Below are 20265 nucleotides of genomic sequence, written 5' to 3'. Positions count from 1 at the left end.
GCCTCTGCCTCCCAGGTGCTGGAATTAAAGGCGTGTGCCACCACATCAGGCCTTCAGTATAAAATTCTTAATACTGGTTCTCATTTTCAAAATGAAAACACAGCTCCCCCCTTCATTGTCCAACAACAGCACCTGCTTAAGTGACCCTTCCTATAAGGAACAGCCTGGAGCTATTAATAACAATGGGGTCCAGCCTTCTGTCTTGTGCTGATGCAGTGACAACAGCCCATCTCTCGAAGCCAGCCCCCTCGGATGCTGTATTGCTGACACCTTGACCTTGGACTGTTTATAAATTAGTCTACTGCCCTTTGTTACAGCAGCCTTCGTGTACTGCAGCCTTCTGGCTCTCGGCTAGGGGAGATGCTGGCTGTCTCATTTACTGGGGAGTGTGAAAAGGACAGTTTGAAGGTGGAGGAAAGTTTAGTGCTGGACGCTGAATGTGGAGGGAGATGCCTGGTGGGCTGCTCAGTCTGCAGCTCAGGAAGAAAGGAGCTGCTGTGACGCCATTAGATGGCAGTAGAGCCACTGTGAAAGGAGCTTCAGCCAAAGAAGCTGTCCCTGGAGAGAGAGGCTGGGATTGTAGCTCAGTGGCAAAATGCTAGCCTTGAATGCAGGAGACCCTAGGCTCAATCCCCAGTATTGCCAAAAGGAGAAAACAAAAACAAAAACAAAAAAGGAAGCCCAAGCCGAGGACAGCACCTGGGGAGTATCAGGCAGCCATGCAGGCAAGTGAATGTTGCAGAAGGAGAAAAGAAGAAAGGACAAGGGAAAGAGGCCAGAGAAATTCTAAGGAAGTATGGTCAAGCAAAGTTCCATAGCCGGGCGTGGTGGCGCACGCCTTTAATCCCAGCACTCGGGAGGCAGAGGCAGGCGGATCGCTGTGAGTTCAAAGCCAGCCTGGTCTACAAAGTGAGTCCAGGATGGCCAAGGCTACACAGAGAAACCCTGTCTCGAAAAACCAAAAAAAAAAAAAAAACAAGCAAAGTTCCATAATGGTGAAGAGAGGTCTACAAAATGCCCTTCGGGCCAGCAACAAAGACAGCGTGGGAGGTGGGTGTGACAGCTGGTGCCTGTAATTTCAGCATTCTAGACACTTTTTAAGTTCCAAGGAGCCCTGCATTGGATTGCCAGCACGAGACAGGGTTTCTCTGTGTAACAGTCTTGGCTGTCCTGGACTCACTTTTGTAGACCGGGCTGGCCTCAAACTCACAGCAATCCTTCTGCCTCTGCCTCACAAGTGCTGGGATTAAAGGCGTGCACCAGCCCCGCCTGCTTAGGGGACATTGATACCTCTCCCCTGCTACTCAGATCCTTCTCTGCTAAAGCTTGGAGCTGTCTCCAGACTGTGCATGTAAGAGCACCCGTCAGGGGCTGGAGAGATGGCTCAGCGGTTAGGAGCACTGTCTGCCCTTCTGGAGGACCCGGGTTCAATTCCCAGCACCCACATGGCAGCTCACATTGTAACTCTAGTATCTGACACCCTCACACATACATACATACAGGCAAAGCACTGATGTGCATTAAGCTATATTAAGTACTCTCCAGAAGCTGGGTGGTGGTGGCACACGCCTTTAATCCCAGCACTTGGGAGGCAGAGGCAGGCAGATCACTGTGAGTTTGAGACCAGCCTGGTCTAAAAAGTGAGGATAGTCAAGGCTACACAGAGAATGCTGTCTTGAAAAACCGGAAAAGAGCCGGGCGTGGTGGCGCATGCCTTTAATCCCAGCACTCGGGAGGCAGAGGCAGGCGGATCGCTGTGAGTTCAAGGCCAGCCTGGTCTACAAAGTGAGTCCAGGATGGCCAAGGCTACACAGAGAAACCCTGTCTCGAAAAACCAAAAAAAAAAAAAGGGTTTCTCTGTGTAGCTGTGGCTGCCCTGGACTCACTTTGCAGACCAGATTATAGGTGTGTGCCACTGCACCAGGCCCATAAAATTATTTCTATTGCTACTTAATAATTTTGTTGTTACAAACTGCAAATATTTGATATGCAGGATATCTGATATGCATCCCCTGTGAAAGGGTCGTATGACCCCAAAGGGCTATCTACAGGTTGAGAACCACTGCTCTATGTCCTCATGTCTAAAGAGCTGAATAGAGCCTGGTACCTGGAAAGCATCACCTATATATGCTGTTGACCCAGACCGACCCCACAGCAGCACCAAATTGCACTAGTTGCTCCTGCCACTGCTTTACTTAAAAACTTCTGTTTGGTTCACACTTTGTGGTGGTAGGGCCGTGTAATCACCTACTACCACTGAGCTATATACTCCTCACTCTGCTTAGTAATGTTCAACACTATTCTATACCAGGCAATGCTTTAGGCACCAGAAATACAGCAGGCAACAGTTTGTGGTCCCAGGTCTGGGAAAGGGGCAAATTAACAATAAATGGCCAAGGAAAGCACTAGGTAAGTGATAATCCCTAAGAGTGTAATTTAAGGTGCTAAGAGTGAGTCTTTCTGGCACATTACACCAGATGGTTGAGGAAGGCCCCACACAGATAGACCGGGTCGACAGAGCTGTGCCAATGTTACTGGGATTCATCCATGTTGTTTCACACACACAGCTCCTGAGTGCTTGCAATATCCAAGATCTTGGGTCACACCATTCTTCTAGTCCCTCTACCCAAGAGTCTCACCCGGTTTCATCCTATATAGTTTAAAGTGTGACAGGTTTGGTTTATCTATAAAGCAAATGCCCCCGAGCCGGGCGTGGTGGCGCACGCCTTTAATCCCAGCACTCGGGAGGCAGAGGCAGGCGGATCGCTGTAAGTTTGAGGCCAGCCTGGTCTACAAAGTGAGTCCAGGATGGCCAAGGCTACACAGAGAAACCCTGTCTCGAAAAACCAAAAAAAAAAAAAAGAAAGAAAGAAAAAAGAAAATGCCCCCACATGACAACACTGGCCCTCACTAGACTAGAGACCACTTGTGTGTGGCTGTGGCTGTCCTCCAGGCTGGGAAGGCGTTATCTCCAAGGGCAGACAAAGAACTTGGAACCCAGCACATCCCACTCATAAAAATCTCCCGATGTTGGGTCAGGTGTGGTGACACATGCATTTAACCCAACACACTGAGGCAGGTAGAGGCTGGCCTAGTCTTCCATAGTGAGCTCTAGGTCAGCCAGAGCAAATAATAAGGCCCTATCTCAACCATCACGCCACACCGGACAAAAATCTTTTTGTTTTTCCCTCTGTAACAGCCTTGGCTGTTCAGGAACTCTCTTTTTAGAGCAGGCTGTCCCAAAGTAAGCGAGATCTGCCTCTCTCTGCCTCCCAAGTGCTGGGACCAAAGGCATGCACCACCACCGCCCGGCTGTGATTTTCTTCGTATTGCCAGTTAATGGAACCCGGATTCTATAGAAAGTTAGGCTTTAGATGCCCAATCAACACCCTAAAATAAAAGCGCCCCAGTAGCGCTACTCTTGGAACCCATCACTTAAGCAACACAAGAAAACTCTCTTCTCCACCTCAGGGGAACTCGTGGTCACAGGGCAGCGTGAACTCCTCCCCACCATACACCAGGAAGTCACCTCTCTGAACCTGGTAGGAGTTATACTTCATAAAACAGATTAGGTATAATATGCTAAGATTAAATAGGCTGTGCACCGCTCACACACGCGCGCTCAAATGCTTTTATTGGGGGCTTTCAGAACGGCGCCTCGCAGTACACCACTGCAACCAAGAGGATGTTCTCGGCTCCACTAAAGGGCAGGCCGAGGCCCGCCAACCGGCCCAAGTGAAGGCTAGGCCCAGGACTTCCGGCGCTCTCCTGCTCCTCAGCAGAAACGCGCCGCGGACATTTTAGGCCGCTGCGAAGTCCACCGTGGGACGAAGGCTCCCGCAGCGCGGAGGAATCCGCCAAGCAACCTCCAGACCACGTGAGGCTAGAGGTCCATGCGGCGTCCGAGTACCGGAGGGCATCCGGACGATGCCTCCACCCCCACGCTCCTCACACAGCGGCGCCAAACGCCGCGCGTCTCACTGCGCAGGCGTCGGGGGGGGGGGGAGCAGGCCGCTCCCGGAATACTGCACACACCAACCAATCAACGACCGCCTGGCACAAAACTAGTCCCGCCCTCAGGAAGCTGCCGTCAGGCCCCGCCCCTAACATCTCCGTCCCTTACGCTGTAGGCCCGCCCCCACGCCGTCCTGGGTTAAGGCTCGCGATTGGCTCGGGGGACGGACGCGCGCTCTGGTTGGTGGAGGCGGGGTCACGAGGACATCGTCGTCGCCTTTCCAGAGGCGATTACTGGGCAGGCTCAGTCTTTTGCCTCAGACGCTAGCAGTAGCTGGCAGGCAGTTGTACGTGCTCCAGAGTCTTCAGTGCGCCCCGCTGCCGTCGACTTCGCGTGGGTTCCCCTGGGCTCCTCCGAGCTGCTCGCTCTCCACACACGCCGCCGTAATAACTCGCCATCATGGTGAAGCTCGCAAAGGTGAGAGGCCATTAGCGCGCGGCTACGGGCGATTTAGGCCTGCTTTCCCTACGGGAAGCGCGCGCGCCCCCGTCGCTGAGGGGAGGAGGGCCTGCGCGCAATCCCGGGCGCGTTCGAGGGCGCCATGCTGAGGGAAGTCTCGCGCGACTACCGGGAGGTCTCGCGGTGTTTGGCCTCTGGCTTGGGGGTGAGAAGAGCAGAGGCTGGTTTCCCGGGGAAGGCGGCGTTGAGTTGAGCGGACCGAGTGGTCCGGGTGGAGGGGGAGCTCTGAGGGGAGCTGAGCGTGGAGAGGGCGCGGCGGGCCCGCCGCGTGGAGAGAGGGCCAAGCTAATGCGGCTAGGGCTCGACCGGGCCCCGCCTCCTCGCGCACGTGCTCCGGTGTGCGGCCCGCCACGTGGGTTGCGGCGTTCCTCGTGTGTCGCGCGGGACGGGGGTGGGACAGGGGACAGCAGGATTGGCCTAGATAGCTCAGCGACCCTCCCCCATCTCTGCCCGTGACAGGCAGAGCAACACGTGGTGGTTTGCCGGCTGCCTCCACGTGGCTGGGCTGTACCATGAGAAAGTCGGAAACCGAGTTCCCGGAACGAAGAAGATGCTTTTAGAAGGTGTTTATCAAACTAGGGACGCGCGCCTTTAATCCCGGTAACCGGGCGGTGCAGGCAGGCGGCGGGGGGACTCGGTTCGAGGCCGGCATGAGCTCCAGGACAGCTAGGGCTGAACAGAGACACCTTGTCTTGAAAAGCCAGGAAAAGAAAGGAAGAAAGGTGCTTTGAAGATTTAACTCTTCTCTCGCCGCCCCAGCGAATAATTTAGAGGGATACCTTTAACTTTAATTCAGAGGAAGGTGCCAGAATATAAAAGGGCCACGAGTAGGAAACTTTTAAAATGTGGGTGTTAAAAAAGGTAAAGGGTTTTTTCTCAGTTGTCTGTGAAAAGGAAAGACAAAACGGGCGGTTCTCTGCAAATTTTACTAGGATAGTGCGATACATTGCCAATGTGGAAGTCCTCGTGCAAAAGACAAAATGGTTTAAGATTCCGGTAAAGACATAATTACTGTGATGCATTTGTAGGCCGGCAAAACCCACGGTGAGTCCAAGAAAATGGCTCCTCCCCCAAAGGAAGTGGAAGAAGATAGTGAAGATGAAGAAATGTCTGAAGATGAAGATGACAGCAGTGGAGAAGAGGTACATAGTTAATTGAAAGATTGTGTTTAAGATAGCAATAAAACTTCTGGAGTTGAATGTCTGGAAGTATTATCAAAAATGCAGTGTTGTAATAAATGGTTGAGCCACAAGTCCTTTATTGCCATTAATAATTAAATATTTAAACAAGAGTTTAATAGGAATGGTGTCCAGACAGAGGTTACAGGGTCTCATGTTTTTTGTGGCACCATGTGGATTCTCTTTTCTAATGTTTTGAGTGACTAAGCTGGGCACTATTTAGATGTGAGAATAACTTGTTTTAAATTACTAAGCAAAATATTATCATTCCCATTAATGCCAGTTCCTCTCACTAAACTTCAGCCTATTGTATATACTAATGCCAGTCATTGCTCAAAATACGATTTGTATGAATTGAGGCCTACAAATTACCCATTAGCTAGATCTAGCACTTAATTGTGGAATATTTAAATTAATCCTAGAAGGCAGAAGCATGAAGGTTTTATTAATTCCAGGCAAGCTGGGACTACACAGTGAAACCCTATATCAAAAAAATGGTCATGTTCAATGAGATTTCTTATTTAGAAAAGCTCTGCTTTAAATATTCGATAAAACTACTAATTAGCACGGCAGCCCTGGGATGATGGCACAAGTCTTTACTCCTAGCACTTTGGAGGCAGATCACTGAGTTTGAGGCCAGCCTAGTCTAGAGAGTGAGTCCAGGATAGTCAAGGCTACACTGAGAAACCCTGTCTCAGAGAAAAACCCAAACCTAGTGATTAGCAAAAAGTAGTTTGAGTGGAACTTGTTTGTTTTTTCGAGACAGTCTTGGTTTTCTGTGTGTGCTTGTTGTTGTGTTTTTTTTGTTTGTTTTGAGACGGTTTCTCCCTGTAGCCTTAGCTGTTCTAAACTAAAATATTTTTCTTTAACTCAACTACTTGAGGCTGAATTAGCCAGTTTTTTCTTCTCTGTAGCCTTGGCTGTCCTGGACTTACTTTGTAAACCAAGCTGGCTTTGAACTCTAAAGAGATCTGCCTGCTTCTGCCTCCCGAGTGCTGGGATTAAAGGTGTGCTCCACCAGCCAGTTTTCCTTACTGGTTTTTTTTTTTTTTTTTTTTTTTAACTTGGGTGTTTAAGCATATATAAGCCATGCATTCTGGTTCAAGAACTTAAGATTTATTTTTATGTGTATTGACTGTCTATCTGCACTAAGCATGCCTGCCATTCTCTGCCCAGAAGAGTGTTCTCAGATCCCTGGAACTGGATGTAGAGATACCATATGTACGGTGAAAACTGAACTCATTTCAGAATAATAAGCGCTTTTTTTTTAAATTGTTTTCTGACTTTTAAGATTTATTTTAATTTGTATACAGTGCTCTGCCTGGATACACACCTGCAGGCCAGAAGAGGGCATCAGGTCACATTATAGATGGTTGTGAGCTACCATGTGGTTGCTGGAAATTGAACACAGGACCTCTGGAGGAGCATAACCTCCGAGCCAGCTCTCCAGCCACTGTAACAAGTGCTCTTACCTGTCAGTGTCTCTCCAGTCTTTGACTCCTGGGTTTAAAACATCAAGTTCTCATGTTCTTGTGCTCAAAGTTAGTGTCACTATCTTAAGATAGCATTGGATATACTTATGATTTGTTTTCAAGGTTGTCATTTCTCAGAAAAAAGGCAAGAAGGCTTCAGCAACCCCAGCCAAGAAGGTGGTGGTTTCACAAACAAAAAAAGTTGCAGTTCCCACACCAGCTAAGAAAGCAGCTGTTACTCCAGGCAAAAAGGCAGCAGCCACACCAGCTAAGAAGGCAGCTACACCAGCGAAAGTAGTTCCGACGCCTGCTAAGAAGGGAGCCACACAAGCAAAAACATTGGTAGCAACTCCTGGTAAGAAGGGAGCTGTCACTCCAGCCAAGGGGGCTAAGAATGGTAAGAATGCCAAAAAGGAAGACAGTGATGAGGATGAGGATGAAGAGGATGAAGATGACAGTGATGAGGAAGATGAGGAGGAGGAAGACAATGAATTTGTGCGCCCAGTAATAAAAGGAGGGAAACCAGCAAAAGCAACAGCTATTGCTGCTGCTCCTGCCTCAGAGGATGAGGATGAGGAGGATGAAGATGATGACGATGAGGAAGATGATGATGAGGAAGATGAAGAGGAGGATGGTAAGTGTTTAATGGTCCTTCCTGGGTTTCTCTTTAGTGTTAGAAGTCTTATGCTCATAACTACTCAACCATCTCTCTAGTCCATGATCCAGGCCGTAAGATATCAAATGCATATATCCCTGACCACTTTATAAGTATTTTTTGCTCTTGATTCTCCTTTGGATTTTCAAGAGAGGTTTCTCTGTAGCTTGGCTGTCCTGAACTTCCTTTGTAGACCAGGTTGGCCTACAACTCACTGTGATCTGCCTCCCTGAGTACTGGGATTAAAGGTTTGCACCATGCCTGGTGTAACTTAACCATGCATGTTGTCAGGATAATCGTTCTCAGAATTTTCTTTTTAATTTTGATGTTTATAGGATTCATGTTGTCTGTACTGTTAACAAATGCCTTTGCTTTCTTTCAGACTCAGAAGAAGAAGTTATGGAGATCACACCAGCCAAAGGAAAGAAAGCTCCCGCAAAAGTTGTTCCTGTGAAAGCCAAGATTGTGGCTGAGGAGGTGGATGATGATGATGATGATGATGATGATGAAGAGGAGGATGAAGAGGAGGAAGAAGAGGAGGAGGAAGAGGAGGAGGAAGAGGAAGAAGGTAATCAGACTAAGTTCTAAAGTACACTGGCCTGAGTAATGTTTAATAGAAATACTAAAATGTTTGCCTTCTCACCAATGACACTTTAAAAACATCTTACCTAGAACCTGTTAAAGCAGCATCTGGAAAACGGAAGAAGGAAATGACCAAACAGAAAGAAGCCCCTGAAGCCAAGAAACAGAAAATAACAGAAGGTAAGCCTGCAAAAATTGAGGGGAAATGAGAGGAGATTAAAGAAGCAGTGGCACAAGTGATGAATGACAGAGGGACTTAATACTGAACCCTGGTGTTGAAATGTAATGTGCTGATGTGCTTTATAGTTATTTTATGCTGAAATTTATGCAGACTGAGCTTATAAGTGGATTAAAAGTTCATTTTCTGTGCAGGCTCAGAACCAACGACACCTTTCAATCTGTTTATTGGAAACCTTAATCCAAGCAAGTCTGTTAATGAACTAAAAGTTGCCATCAGTGAACTTTTTGCTAAGAATGATCTTGTTGTTGTTGATGTCAGAACTGGTACAAACAGGTAAGTTTTTTATTGAATAATGTTTGTATTAGCTGGTGTTAGCTGGTAACCTTTCAGTTACCTTCTTCCATGCCTTTAAACACTACATTAATAAAGACTGGACATTAATGAACTAAGTCATCAAATTACAGAATCTATAAAAAAGTGGCTATGTTTGACCTTTTTGCTTGCTTGCTTTTTTTTCCTTCCTTCCTTCCTTCCTTTCTTTTTTTCCCCCAAGACTGGGTTTATCTGTAAAGCCCTGGCAGTCCTAGGCTTAGTTTATAGACCAGGCTGATCGTGAATGCCCAACTCTATTGGACCTTCGGGGTGTGTAAAATAGCAGTTTTAGGAATTTGCCATTTGGGGCAATATTTGAGATTATTGGATCTATTCAGCTATTGCTGTCAGTTACGGTTTAGTAAGTGAAATTACTGTTGTATCTTGGTTCTGTGGGAGATGAAGAGGGCGCTATAAGTGCTGCCAATACTCATGGTTCAATATAGATTGCACTCATGCCTGTAATTTTTTTTTTTTTTTTTTTTTCTGTCCTTTTCATCTTGAAGGAAATTTGGTTATGTGGACTTTGAGTGTGCTGAAGACTTAGAAAAGGCCTTGGAGCTTACTGGTTTAAAAGTGTTCGGAAATGAAATTAAACTAGAAAAACCAAAAGGAAGAGATAGTAAGAAAGGTATGTAAAAGGGTCTGGGTAACCGACTAGGAGGTAGACATCCTCCCTTTTCTTTTAGTTTCATCATGTTATTTTGGTTTTTTGAGGGGTTTTGTTTTAGTTTTGGTTGTTCGAGTCAGGGTGTTTTGGTTACACAGCACAGGCTGCCCTAGACACCTGTAGACTAGGCTGGCATCGAATTCAAAAGAGATCCATCAGCCTCTGCCTCCTGAGTGCTGGGATTAGAGGCTACCACATCCTGCAGTTTTGTCCTCATGTAAACCACTGAGGCGGCATGTGAAGTTCTTGCTGACAAGTTTGTACTGTCAGCTTAGTAAAGTTACTTGTGTCGCAAAGCAGTTTGAAGTGTGTTCCCTTAATTGTAATGAAAATTGTACCTGTGCCCTCTGCATTGCTAAGCAAGTACTTTGGGTTTTTGAGACATGGCATCTCTATCCTTGGGTGTCCTGGATTTTATAGACCCAGCTGGCCTCACACCCTGCTTAGGCAAGCAGTCTTTCTTTGAGACAGGGTTTCTCTGTAGCTTTGGCTGTCGGAGATCAGGCTGGCCTTGAAATCACAGCCATCCACCTGCCTCAGCCTCCTGAGTGCTAGGATTTAAGGCGTACACCACCACGCCCAGCCAGGCAAGCACTCTTAACACTGCTACATACCCTCAGTCAAGCAAGTGTAGGGCTATGTCACTTACTGGAATAATCCATATTGGTGGTAAGGTATCGTAGAACTGGGGCTTAAACTTGTTTCATGTGTAACTTAATATATATGACCTAAGGTAGCTTTTTATATACATGTAGATGACATGTTTGCCTGGTGCCCAAGGAGGCCAGGAGAGCCTCATCTGAAACTGTACAGATAATTGTGAACCTCTATATTGTGAGTGCTGAGAATTGAACATGGGTCCGCTTCATGCTAAGCACTCATAACCATTGGGCCATTTCACATCCTTTATTGCTGTATTCTCTTTGTTATTTGTTAGGTGATGTGTACTTAAATCGTCTTAATTTTTTAATCTAGTTCGAGCTGCAAGAACACTTTTAGCCAAAAACCTGTCTTTCAACATTACTGAAGATGACTTGAAAGAAGTATTTGAAGATGCCATGGAGATCAGATTGGTCAACCAGGATGGGAAGAGTAAAGGGTATGTTTTGTGTCTTCGATTGTTGAGTTTTAGTTTTTAAAAAAAGGTGTTTTCTGAGTTGGTTGCGAGTGTCCTTTCCCCCTCTCCTGCCCTAAACAGGTTCTGTGTAGTCTGCTCTAAAACTTACTTTGTAGCCAGATTGAACTGAGATTAAGGAGTGTAACATCATGCTCAGCTGGTGGATTGGTTTTGAAGCTCTGTTCACTGTTAACAGGCTGACTTCCAAATCAACACTGGCTTTTGCCTCAGGTCCTTGGTACCGCCAGGACTATATCCTCTTCTCTGTGAGAGATAACCTTCTACACAGTTTAATCTATTGCTGCATTGCTTTTTCCTCCCTATGTAATAAGGGGGAAAGTCTACATAAGCTTAAAGGATGATTTTAAAGATGAGCAAAAACATGAAAAAGAACAGTAAAAGCACCCATACCACCTGTTTCAGTCACTGAGTGTACACACAACTAAGTGGGGTCACAGGATGACACTGATACTTGTGACATTGGCCTAGTTTTTCTGTTAGTTTGTGGCTGGCTGGCTTTCTTTCTGAGACAGTCTCTGTTACCTTGTCTTTCCTGGATTCATTTTGTAGATCAGGCTGGCCTCTACTTCCCTGAGTGCTGGGATTACAGGCATGCAGCTTACCACAGGGCCGGCCTTGACCTAACATGTTTTTTATTAAGCAAATTGTGCTTGTTATCTGCTTATCTCTGTTGCAGGATTGCTTATATTGAATTTAAGTCTGAAGCTGATGCAGAGAAAAACTTGGAAGAAAAGCAGGGGACAGAAATTGATGGGCGATCTGTTTCACTCTACTACACTGGAGAGAAAGGACAAAGGCAAGAGAGAGGTGGAAAGAATAGCAGTTGGGGTTCTGGTAAGTTTGATCCAATTCTAGCACAGCTTGGAAAGCATTTGCGTCTTTGTACTCTATGATTAACCAGGATTAATTAGTTCACCTTTGCTTTCTTTGTTTTGTTTGTTTTTGAAGACAGGGTTTCTCTATGTAGCCTTGACTGTCCTGGACTGCTTTGTAGACTAGGCTGACCTTGGCCTCACAGCGATCTACCACCTGCCTTGGCCTCCCAAGTGCTGCGATTTAAGGTGTTTGCCACCACTACCTGGCTAGAAGTTTTTGGCTTTTTGTTTTGTTTTGTCACCCCCCCCCCCCCCCCCCGCAAGTTTCTTTGTAGTCTTCGCCTTCCTGGACTCACTTTGTAGACCAGGCTGACCTTGTGGGATTAAAAGTGCGCCACCATGCCTGGGCTCCAATTCACCTTTTCATATAGCTAACTTTTAGTCTTCAGAAATGGGAGCTATTTGAAATTCCATTGGAGCGGGGTAGTCAAATAATAGCTTGCTTTTTTTTTTTTAATTAAGTATACAGTGCTCTGCCTACATGTACACCTGCAGGCCAGAAGAGGGGTACCAGACCACATTATCAATGGTTGTGAGCCACTATGTGGTTGCTGGGATTTGAACTCAGGATCTCTGGAACAGCAGTCAGTGCTCTTAACCTCTGAGCCATCTCCAGCCCCAAATATATAGCTTTCTTTGTTGGGTGCATATTATACTTTAAATTGCTTGAACTATGCATATTTTAGAAATAATACAGGGTAACGGAACAATCATCTAGCTAGACTAAAAGTGAAAGGAACAAGGAGGGCATTACTGTATATAATGCTCTTTTGAGTTGAGTGACTGATTTTAGGATTGTCATGTGTGGTCCATGGCTGAAGTGTCATTTTAGTTACAGGGCATCTTTTGTGCAGTAGGTAGGAAGTAGCCTTGTTCTGTAGCCCACATATTATTGTCTGAGTGTTTTAATTTACACACAACTTGCTAAATGTAGCATCATTGTATTTGCAGGTGAATCAAAAACGTTGGTTTTAAATAACCTTTCCTACAGTGCAACAGAAGAAACACTTCAGGAAGTATTTGAAAAAGCTACTTTTATCAAAGTACCCCAGAACCAACATGGCAAATCTAAAGGGTAAAGTAATTTTTATGTTGTTAGGTGTGGGCTGGATATATTAGCTCTAGAAAGGCTACAACTATGCAGCTCTATCTTGATAACATTAACTACGTACTACTCTGATTTTCAATCCTCAGATACGCATATATAGAATTTGCTTCATTTGAAGATGCTAAAGAAGCTTTGGACACGTGTAATAAAATGGAAATTGAGGGCAGAACAATCAGGCTGGAGTTACAAGGACAGAGGGGATCACCTAATGCAAGAAGTCGTAAGTCACCTAGACATGATGTAGCTGGGGTGGGTGGCATTTTTGAACTTATGTGGGGCTGGCTTCTTTATGTAGCTGCTGAGTAAATGACAACTGGATATGATGACTGATTACCTGAGAAATAATTGATGAAATCTCAAGAAAATTCCTCTAGATAGTCAAGTTCTGATCCATCTATGTCAGCTCAAAGCAGCACTTTTTAGATTGGGTGACATCTGGGTTCACAGACCAGCCAAAGGTACATAGTGAAATCCTATAAAACGCATCATTTTTCTCTTCCAGAGCCATCTAAAACTCTGTTTGTCAAAGGTCTGTCTGAGGATACCACTGAAGAGACCTTAAAAGAATCATTTGAGGGTTCTGTTCGTGCAAGAATAGTCACTGATAGGGAAACTGGTTCCTCTAAAGGGTAAGACATCATAGTGTTGCTGTTTCTCTTTAATGCATTCTGCATGGGGAGCTTAGCTCCCCAGTGTCTTCTCATTGAGCTCCTTTCTGTCAACTGGTGGCAGATTATGGATTCGCACGAGAAGAAAAGAGAGTTCACAGAACTAGCACTTAAATCTTCTGTTTTTGCAGAGGTATATATGGCTGTTGTGTGAAACATTCTGAAGTCCAGCCAGAATTTACTACACTTAGGTCTTGACCTAAAGAGTGTTTTCTGTACAATCACTCTATGGGTGACTTATTGCTTGTGTTTTTTTTTTTTTTTTTTTTTTTTTTTTGGTTTTTCAAGACAGGGTTTCTCTGTGTAGCCTTGGCCATCCTGGACTCACTTTGTAGACCAGGCTGGCCTTGAACTCACAGCGATCCGCCTGCCTCTGCCTCCCGAGTGCTGGGATTAAAGGCGTGCGCCACCACGCCCGGCTTTGCTTGTGTTATTTTTAAATGGGTGATTTTTATTGTGTTTTAGGTTTGGTTTTGTAGACTTTAATAGTGAGGAAGATGCCAAAGCTGCCAAGGAGGCCATGGAGGATGGAGAAATTGATGGAAACAAGGTTACCTTGGACTGGGCGAAACCTAAGGGTGAAGGTGGCTTTGGTGGCCGAGGTGGAAGCAGAGGCGGTTTCGGAGGAGGCAGAGGCGGTGGCAGAGGAGGAAGAGGAGGCTTTGGCGGCAGAGGAGGAAGAGGCGGCTTCGGAGGTAAAGGATGGGAGCTGGAACCCCTCTATGTGATTACTAAATCTCCGGGGTGGGAAAGTCAATCCCTAGCATTGTGCCACACTTTGAACTTTTTGCCTTCCCATAGGACGAGGAGGCTTCCGCGGTGGCAGAGGAGGAGGGGGAGACTTCAAGCCACAAGGAAAGAAGACGAAGTTTGAATAGTTCCTTCCATTCCAGTCTTTCCCTCTTCATTTTAAAGAAAGGACTCTGGGGTTTTTACTCTGTTACCTATTCAATGACAGAGCCTTCAAAGGACATTCCAAGACATTAGAGACCACGTGGTCTATTGGAATCTGAATAAAGAGGACATTTCAAGAGGTGTTCTGTTGGTTTATATGAACTTAGTCAAAACCAGCAGTGTATGTATCTCTTGAAATGTTCTCTTTCTATGGATTTTAAATAGACCACATGACTATGTACTGTCTCGGTATGTCCTTAGGAGGCTTTGTCATTGAACAGGTAACTTTTTCAAGATGGGTAATAGAGCTAACCCCATCTGTATGATTGAATTTATATTGTTTTACCCTGTGTACAAAACCTTTTTCCTACAAATGTGTTTTTCTTTTTTGCGTTGGGGATTGTAAAGGAATGTTTAACTTTTTTTTTTCAGTGACTTTAGGACAGATTAAAAGTCCTAAACTCTGAGCCCAGATTTATGCTTCCTGAAGGTTCCTTTTGGAATGTGGCTTACTTAGAGCTTGGCAAAACCAATACTGTATTGTTCAGACAGATTCTACCAAGTAGAAATTTGCTTTCAAGAATTCCAGCTGCAAATATGGAAATTGGTTTTTGGGGGGAGGTGCGACATTGCATTTGCATTCTTAGATGGGTGTACTGGACAAGCAGTTGGTGAAGGAGCACACATACATATTAGTGTTGGAAATGCCATACAAGAGCTTGTGTATATAATTCTAATCCCAGCATTTGGGAGACATGTAGTCTGAAATGGGCTGACTTGTCCCCCTTTGGTTGAAAGGTCCACACAGGCAACCAAGCACAGAGTTTTGGCCATTGAAAGTACCAAATCTACCAGGCAGTGATGGTGCACCTTTAATCCCAGCACTTGGGAGGCAGAGGCGGGCAGGTCGCTCTGAGTTCGTGGCCAGCTGGTCTACAAAAGTGAGCCCAGGACAAGAGAAGGCTACATGGAGAAACCCTGTCTCAAAAAGCCTCCGCCCCCCCAAATGTACCAAATCTTAGAGCAGAAACCCTATCATAAACATGTCAAATCCTACAGGAGTATAGGCAAGAAAATTGTAAGTAGTGATTGGTTGTAGTTTGCACCTAACTGCTTGGCAGTAGTACAGATCCTGCAGAGAGGCAACAGTTTTTTGACTTGGCCTAGCAGGAACTTTGTATACCTGACATTGTGGGCCCTAGGAGGCACTGAAAGTGGGGCACACAACTTTATATCTAAAATGTTTTGGGATGGCACAGGCTCTAAGTGATTTGTACGGGGGGAGGGGGCGCGGGGAGAGCCATTTGGTAGATTGTTTTGCTGTGAGTAAGGAATTCCATCCTAGTTAATGGCTTGTAGCTGGAAGGCACTTAAGGAGAGGGGATCAGGAATAGTAAAAGTGGTGCTGTATTTTTTGGACCATAAGATGCACCCAGTTTATAGAACAGTAAAACAAGAAGAAATACATATTCTGAACCAAATGGGTTGGAGGGGACAAGCTCTGTGTGAACAAGGGTTTCAGCCCATTCCTCTACCTGTTCCTGCGAGACACTGAACCCTACATATGCTTCTTAGCTGGCACACTGGAAGATATCGGTAAGTGACCTCTGCTGATGCCCAGTAGACAGCAATCACGCCATAACACATACCCTGATTTCCCTCCACACACGCATACTTTGGAGGGTGAGTTTTATGGTCCTAAAAATAACATGCATGCCTTTAATCCCAGGTGGCTAGCCTGTACAGAGTTAAGAGCCGAGAACAACCAGGACTACACTGAAAAGCCATTACTTGGAAAAACAATTAACAAATAAGGTTCAACTCTGGTGTTAGCAGGCATGTGTTCTTTTATGTTGTGAGGATACAGGCTGTTGGTTCTGCAGGGTCATCAAAAGATGCTGTGGATTGCAGTTGAATGCTTTCCCCTGAAGTAGAGGGGCTTGCAGCCATTATAGAAAAGCAGTAAACTCCCTTTAGGAAATGGTTGTCATTTCCTTTTCTCATTCTTCCAGTAGGTGGCAACATAAGCATACAATGGCATGAAAACTGATGGAGGAGTCGGAGAAAGCCTTGGCAGTTGCTTCAGCTAGTAAATACTGAATTCCAAACTGCCCTGGTGGAATAGCTGAAGGATTCTGCAGAAGTCTCAATTTATCTCACAGTACCATCAGTGTTGCCAGCCAGGCTTGGTGGCACAGACCTCTGTAATCCTAGCACTCTGGGAGGCAGAGGCAGGTCGGGTTTCTTGTTTCTTGAGTTTGAGGCCAGCCTGGTCTGCCCCTATCACCTACCCCTGCCTCCCAAGTGCTGATGTTAAAAGAATGAGCCATGGTGCCCTGCTAGCTACTGACATTTTTAACCAGATCCTTAATGTTTAAGCTGGGGTTTTTCGAGATTGGGTTTCTCTGTGTAATAAGACCAGGCTAGCCTTGAACTCCTAGACATCTGCCTGACTGCCTCCAGAGTGCTGGGATTAAGGACAAGTGCCACCATGCATTTTCTTCTTGATCTTAGCCAGTGTGCGTGAAACAAATCACTGAGAAGTAGAAAGTTCAGTGATGAAGCATAGGCAGTTTTTGCAGAGGGCCCCAGTTCAATTCTCACCATCCAGATGTTTCACAGTGATCTGTAACTTAGTCCCAGGGAATCCAAGGCATATTTCTGCTTTCTTGGGCACTTTATGCCCATGATAAATAGGCATAGGTGCTCGAAAAACACCCAAATACATTAAAGTGGAGAAAATGACATTTTTAAGTGCTGGTGGGGGCTGGAGAGATAGCTCAGTGGTTAAGAGTACCACCCGCTCTTCAAAATGTCCTGAGTTCAGTTTACAGCAACCACATGATGGTTCACAACCATCTGTGATCTGATGCCGCCTTCTGGCCTACAGGTGTACATTCAGGCAGAACATGATAACAAATCAGTAAATATTAAAAACAAGTTGGCTGCGGAGGTACACGTAATGCCGGCATTCTGGAGGCAAAGGCAGGTGGATCTCTGAGTTAGAGGGCAGCCAATGCTACACAGAGCCCCTGTCTCAAGAAAGCCAAATTTACTGCTTTTCCTGTCTTGTATGCATGGTTTCCCCAAACTTACAGACTCATTCTTAAAATTCCCCCAGAAATCTAGCCAGTATGGCACACCTGTAGATAGCCAGGCTAAACACTCACTTTGGAAGTTTGTGCCTCAATTCTGTCATAGTTGGTTTCCTAGCACTTAAAAAGTTGACTATTTTGTTTTTTTTCAAGACAGGGTTTCTTCGTGTAGCCTTGGCTGTCCTGAGCTCGCTTTGTAGACCAGGCTGGCCTCTTGAACTCAGTGGTCAGCCTGCCTCTGCCTCCCAAGTGTGTGCACTACTACCGCCTGGCAACGTTGACATTTTGTTTTTTCAAGTCAGGGTTTCTCCATGTGTAGCCCTGGCTGTCCTAGAATATCACTCTGTAGACCAGGCTGGCCACACGTCCTAGAATATCACTCTGTAGACCAGGCTGGCCACAACTCAAAGTGCTGGGATTAAGCTATGAGCCACCACTACCCAGCTCCTCCAATTCTTGATTTTTCCCAAAGAAGGATATACAAAACTAACCACTGAAAAAGTTATTTGTATGCGAAGAGACTCAAATGATCTTTAGTCTCAAAACCTTTCCTTAAGGACTTTACTTTCTTATACTGAGCTTCCCTTACCAGTTTAGATGCTTGAGGCTTCTCAGTTTCTCTGGTTCTTGCTTCCATGTAGTGGCTTTTTTTTTTTTTTCTTCTGCCTCAAGGAATCTTCATTCCTCCCAAACTATGGAAAGTTACTGGATCCACAAGTTTTTGTTCCTCTGATCTGCAAGAGTCAGGCTAGCAAAAGCACCTTCTCAAAGTTTTCCTGTCTTGGCTAGGAAAGTCTGGTCTACAAAGAGTCCTGGGCCAGCCAAAGCATAGAGAAGCCTTGTCTTGGGAGGGGGACGTACCGGAATTGGGGAGCAGAATTTACACAACATTGAGATAGTCTCAAGTCTTGCAACCAGATATGGGAGATAAGAAATCAGCATTTGAATTACACAATAACCATGCTAAAAGGGTTAGCCAGCATTGGGAGGCAGGGACAGGCAGATCTCTTGAGTTCGAGGATAGCCACAGCTGCACAGAAACCCTGTCTCGAAAAAATCAAAAAAAAAAAAAAGAAAAAAGAAAGAAAAAATCAAAACAAAACCAGAGAGAGCCAACACCAACTGAGTGCTGCTCTTCCATCTGCCCCAATGTGAGTGAGCAGTTTATGCTCCTGCCATATGACGCCTGTTGATAGGCCTTCCCAGCCTTGATGAACTAAGTCTCTTCAAACTAAGAACAAAAATGTCTCTTCCTTAAGTTACATCTTGTATGTTGTCACCGTGATAAGGAGCTAAAGGAATCTGAGATTTCATTTTTCATAAAATGAGTTTAAAGTCAGGGTGTTCATTCTAAGAATACGAAGTTCATCTTTAGCTAGATTATGGTTTAGATAGATTTATCAGGTAGGAAAGGATAGATACATGATTCAGTTTTGATATCCTCAAGATTGAAATAGCTTTGAGAGTTTGTAAAGTCTCTGTTGGCAAGTTTCTATGTAAAGAAGTTTGATAGAGAATCCTGTCTCTTTTCTAAAGACATCTCTTACCAGTGTGTGATCATTTGGAAGGATGTCATCTCTTTCATCTTCCATATCAAAGACTGAAAACAAACAAAACAAAAATTTGTGACTTCCGTTAATGGTGACAAAACTCTTAGAGAAGACAGAGGAAAAGCACCTAGGAGCTGGGCCTGTAGCTGTAAGCTTTGATTTTTTTTTTTTTTTTTTTTTTTTTTTTTTTTTTAAGATTATGTATACAGTGCTCTGCCTGAACATACACCTGCAGGCCAGAAGAGGGTACCAGAGCTTAGTATAGATGGTTGTAAGCCCCATGTGGTTGCTGGAAATTGAACTCAGGACCTTTGGAAGAGCAGACAGTGCTCTTAACCTCTGAGCCATCTCTCCAGCCCAGGCTTTGATCTTTTTTTCTTTTTTTTTCTTTTTTTTAAAGACAGGGTTTCTCTGTGTAGCGTTGACCATCCTGGACTCACTTTGTAGACCAGGCTGGCCTCGAACTCACAGCGATCCGCCTCCCTCTGCCTCCCGAGTGCTGGGATTAAAGGCGTGTGCCACCATGCCTGGCTCAGGCTTTGATCTTTTAAAACCTACTTTATTTGGGGTTCTTTAATGCCTCTACCTCCCTTCCAACCCACCTACCCTAGACAGAAGGTTAATAAGGACAGGAGAGTTAGACCTTTTTAGATTCAGTTCCTTAGGGTGATTGTGCTCTTTCAGGATTTCAGCAGCAGGAACAAGCATTTCGAAGCAGGAGTGATGAGTAGTTAAGCAATGCTAAGAGATGTAAAAGCAATCTCTTTTGGTTTTTGGTTTAATTTATATACACTTCCATAGTCTATATAGGATGTTTTTCAACTAACGAAAACCATGCCCCTGCACAAGGCAGTTCCCTTTCTAGCAGACAAACATCACACCCTGTCATGAAGCAGTCTGCAGTGCACAGACATCACACACCCTCACAGGAGGATGTTTAACATCCCACACATGATCTAAAGAAAAATATGTTTACATCCCATGTAGCTTGGTGATAGAACATAATACCATGGATTAAATTCTTAGTATGCCTCACAGCATTCAGTGATGGACTTCCTTTTAAAGATGGCAAAATTGGAGCTTAGTTGGTGGAGACAATGAAGCTCTCTTTCCAAGGAAAATTTTGTTTGACAAAAATCTTTTATCACTTCTCAGACACCCATGGCCTTTTTAGATTGGGAAGATACTACAAAGGAAGCACTTTGAGAGTGGAAAAATCTTTGGGCACCAGACAAAAGCAGGGTAGGCTGTCCATAACTCAGTTGGTAGACTGCTTTCCTAATACCCACAAGGCAAGGCCCCTGGGTTTCATTTCCAAAACCACAATAAAACTGGGTGTGGTAGTACCCACCT

The 20265-nt window shown here is 45.2% G+C and overlaps 1 protein-coding gene and 3 non-coding genes across 4 annotated transcripts; all 4 read left to right on the top strand.

The window, feature by feature from the left end:
• Positions 1–4236: 4236 nt before the first annotated feature.
• On the top strand, positions 4237–14879 carry Ncl (nucleolin). The gene is made up of 14 exons (XM_051154254.1): positions 4237–4432; positions 5503–5616; positions 7248–7758; positions 8162–8347; positions 8452–8541; positions 8734–8875; positions 9421–9545; positions 10560–10683; positions 11399–11556; positions 12549–12672; positions 12792–12925; positions 13208–13334; positions 13839–14068; positions 14175–14879. Exons 1-14 carry the CDS (start codon positions 4415–4417, stop codon positions 14249–14251), a joined length of 2160 nt encoding a protein of 719 aa, XP_051010211.1. The 5' UTR covers positions 4237–4414; the 3' UTR covers positions 14252–14879.
• On the top strand, positions 8591–8660 carry LOC127196769 (small nucleolar RNA SNORD82). The gene has a single exon (XR_007831538.1). It is a non-coding gene; the product is annotated as a small nucleolar RNA SNORD82 (small nucleolar RNA).
• On the top strand, positions 13020–13099 carry LOC127196770 (small nucleolar RNA SNORD20). The gene has a single exon (XR_007831539.1). It is a non-coding gene; the product is annotated as a small nucleolar RNA SNORD20 (small nucleolar RNA).
• Positions 13400–13534, top strand: LOC127196768 (small nucleolar RNA SNORA75). The gene has a single exon (XR_007831537.1). It is a non-coding gene; the product is annotated as a small nucleolar RNA SNORA75 (small nucleolar RNA).
• Positions 14880–20265: the final 5386 nt, after the last annotated feature.

Source organism: Acomys russatus, chromosome 12, assembly GCF_903995435.1.
Source record: "Acomys russatus chromosome 12, mAcoRus1.1, whole genome shotgun sequence".
NCBI classification, from domain to species: Eukaryota; Metazoa; Chordata; class Mammalia; order Rodentia; family Muridae; genus Acomys; species Acomys russatus.
This window is presented reverse-complemented; position numbering and strand designations above follow the sequence as displayed.

What these genes read in the sequence shown, in the direction of transcription:
- Ncl (XM_051154254.1), top strand. An exon ending in GGAAGATGAAGAGGAGGATG is followed by an intron (nt 7,759 to 8,161) that starts GTAAGTGTTTAA and finishes GCTTTCTTTCAG; the next exon opens with ACTCAGAAGAAGAAGTTATG. An exon ending in ATCACCTAATGCAAGAAGTC is followed by an intron (nt 12,926 to 13,207) that starts GTAAGTCACCTA and finishes TTTCTCTTCCAG; the next exon opens with AGCCATCTAAAACTCTGTTT.